Below are 2,934 nucleotides of genomic sequence, written 5' to 3'. Positions count from 1 at the left end.
ACAGGATCCATCCCCATCATGCATTCTTACCCGGTGGGTGTCTCCAATGTAGCAATCAGCCCCGAAGAGGGATGGCCCAGCGCGACGGGTCTCTTACACCCATGCAGAACTGACTCGAGCCGTTGGAACGAGCGTCCACGGCCACTCACAACCGCCCTGCCGCCCAGGCCGCCTTGCCCGCCAGACCCGCCAGCCGGACAAATTATAAGAGCGGCTTGGCACCGTTGCTCCTGGGCTGGCTGCCGGGGGGAGGGGGGAGCACTCACTCTGAATGCTGGGCTCCTCGCCTACCAAGTCCTGCACGGTCTTGGCTGAGATGTGTGCCTGGCCCGAGGCTGATGCTTCTATTTTCGGCGTGTCATTCACCATGGTTCAACGGACCCCAAAGTCTGTCCACAAGTGGTATGGCGAAGAGATCTTCACTTATGCCTTCGTAAAGCTGCACGTCTTGGGTTTAACTCGAGAACATATTGGACGACGGGGGGAAACAAAACCCAGCTACTCACTTACTTGCAGGTGACGAGTCACAGGGCTGGGCGTGGACAGGGCACGAATAAATAGACTACTTGCTGTCCCTCTTGTAATTCTGGTAACAAGGTAATCTAGTTGGTGTGAAGATCACACATATAGTATAATTATAGATCCGATCTATTACAATGTCATCTATCCGTCCACGTGGGGATGCACCACCGGCTAGATTGACCTCTTCTGACGAATGTCCACCCCGATGCCATACCAGTAGTCGCACCTCGCCATCAGTTCGGAGCCCGCCAAGCTCTCCATGCTTGTCGCGCCACCCGTGTCAAACAGAATCCGCTGCTGGGTCTTGTCATCCCACGCCTGCCACTCTGCCGTCCCGTTCAGCCGGTACGTGTTCGGATCGTACGACCTGATAAAACTGGTCCAATATGCCTGCACCACCGGCACCGCGTACGCGTTGGTCCCGTTGGCGTAGTAGCTGAGCGGCGAGTTGTTGTTGGTGTTGAGCGGCCCAAAAATGGCATTCAACTCGACCGTGTGCGGCACGCCCTCGCCCGCCGCAACCTGCGCCGGGTCCTCGACATTCCACCGGTAATGCCAGCTCTGCGGGACGCCGTAGTCGACATAGGCGGCGGTGACGTACAGCCCGGGGCACATGTAGCGCATCTCCCCGTACGTGTCCGCTGCCTGGCGCCAGTAGCAGCCGACGTTGGGGCACGTGTCGTTGGGGTTGGGATACAGCTCGTTGATGGCCGCGAACTGCTCCAGGGTGACGTAGGGGAACTGGTTCCGGATCCACACGTTGCTCTGTGCGAGGGTCGAGGTGTCCTGGGGCGCGAAGGAGGTCCCGCCGTTGGTGTCGTCGCCAACTATGATGGGCACCTTGACAAAGTTCCCGTCCGCAAAGGCCGTGTATGTCAGCTCCCGGATCAGGTCCCCATCGATGACCGGGTTGTACATGTACCGCGGCTCAGACGCAGCGCCAGGGTACGGGATGTTGTAGTTCGCGTCCTGGAGTTCCACGGCAGTCTTGGAGCGCAGGCAGGCCAGGGATTCGTGGGAGCTGCCGACGCACCCCAGCCGCAGCGCAAGGTTGTCGTACTGGTACTGGCTCTCCTCGACCGTGAGGACGGTCGCGAACGAGACCGATTCCGCGGCGGCAGCGTGGAACAGCCCGTCGTCACGCCCTCCGAACGCGGCCAGGTGCAGGCTGATGCTCGCAGCCCCGGCCGAGTCGCCGCCCAGGACCACATGCCCGGGGTCCCCCCCGAACTGCGCAATGTAGTCCTGGACCCACTCCATGGCCTTGCGCTGGTCGTACAGCCCATTGTTCAGCTGCAGCTCATCCCCGTTGGTCAGGAACCCGTACGGGCCCACGCGGTAGTTGACGGTGACCACGATGATGTTGTTCCCAGACGCGTTGACCAGGCCGGTGCCGTTGAGGTTCGCATTGGAGTTCTCGTTGAAGCCACCCCCCTGGATGAAGAAGAAGACGGGCAGCTTGGACGCCGTGGTTGCGTTGCTGGGCGCATAGATGTCTAGGAACAGGCAGTCCTCCGAGGTGTCGGTTGCATTTGACGGCTTGCCGGTGCCGAGACAAACCTTGCCATGCTGGAGCCGAGTAGCACGTCAGTCCCTTGCGTTCGCGACCATTGGGAGACCGGCAGCTTCACACCACCGCCCTCAGGAGGCAGACAGACATACCTGGTTAGCCGGCTGTGGGGTGCTGACCACCGCGGGGTCCTGAGGCCGCGCGAAGCGAAGGTCCCCGAGGGGCGGCGCTGCGAAACGGATGCCGAGCCATTCAGTGACCCCCGTGCTCGACTGTGCTGTGCCTATATAAGTCGAATAGTCGAGGCTGACCGTCACGTCGACTGCTTGTGCCGGCGAGGGTGCGCTGGCAAGGAGGGCGAGCACCACCGCCGAGGCGGACGAGGAACTAGGGAATTTGACCATTGTGGGCCGGAGGGGAGGAGGAGGAGGCTGAGAGACGGATGGCAGCTCGACGTACAAGACCTGGCCTGATCCAGCACTCGTACGCCCCCGGCTCCAGCTGGCCCCAGGAGGCCAGCACTCATTATATACACGGCGTGCATGAGGCCATGACGACGACAATGACCCTCCCCACGTTCTGCACGGTGATAGCTGCACCGAGACAAAACTTCAGGGCCCGTCCGCGGCGTGAACGAGGCAACCGGGCCGACTTTGATTGCTCCCAAGAGCTCGGTCCCCACAGCACCTGCTAACCTGCACGTTGGTCTAGCGAGTCAACAGTACCGTGTGCCGGGATGAACTGGTGTTTCCCTCGCTATAGACAGCCCATGCTGGCCTGTCGGGCGGGGCAGTTCTGTGCTGACCGTGGCCCCGGTTGGGCAGCCTGCCTCAAGCCATGCACATCATGTGGCCCGGTGTGGGGAGAAGTTCCCACCCTCCCACGGGGTCCCCAGACACCTA

At 61.3% G+C, this 2,934-nt stretch overlaps 1 protein-coding gene across 1 annotated transcript; it reads right to left on the bottom strand.

Annotated features, from left to right (window-relative positions):
- Positions 1-693: 693 nt before the first annotated feature.
- On the bottom strand, positions 694-2,436 carry INS49_005567 (uncharacterized protein; the record flags this gene model as incomplete). The annotated part of the gene is made up of 2 exons (XM_043166346.1): positions 694-2,091; positions 2,185-2,436. 2 exons carry the CDS (start codon positions 2,434-2,436, stop codon positions 694-696), a joined length of 1,650 nt encoding a protein of 549 aa, XP_043017126.1.
- Positions 2,437-2,934: the final 498 nt, after the last annotated feature.

This window comes from Diaporthe citri, assembly GCF_014595645.1.
Source record: "Diaporthe citri strain NFHF-8-4 chromosome Unknown scaffold_18, whole genome shotgun sequence".
NCBI lineage: Eukaryota > Fungi > Ascomycota > Sordariomycetes > Diaporthales > Diaporthaceae > Diaporthe > Diaporthe citri.
The sequence above is the reverse complement of the archived record's forward strand: the minus strand, read 5'-3'. Positions and strand labels throughout refer to the sequence as shown.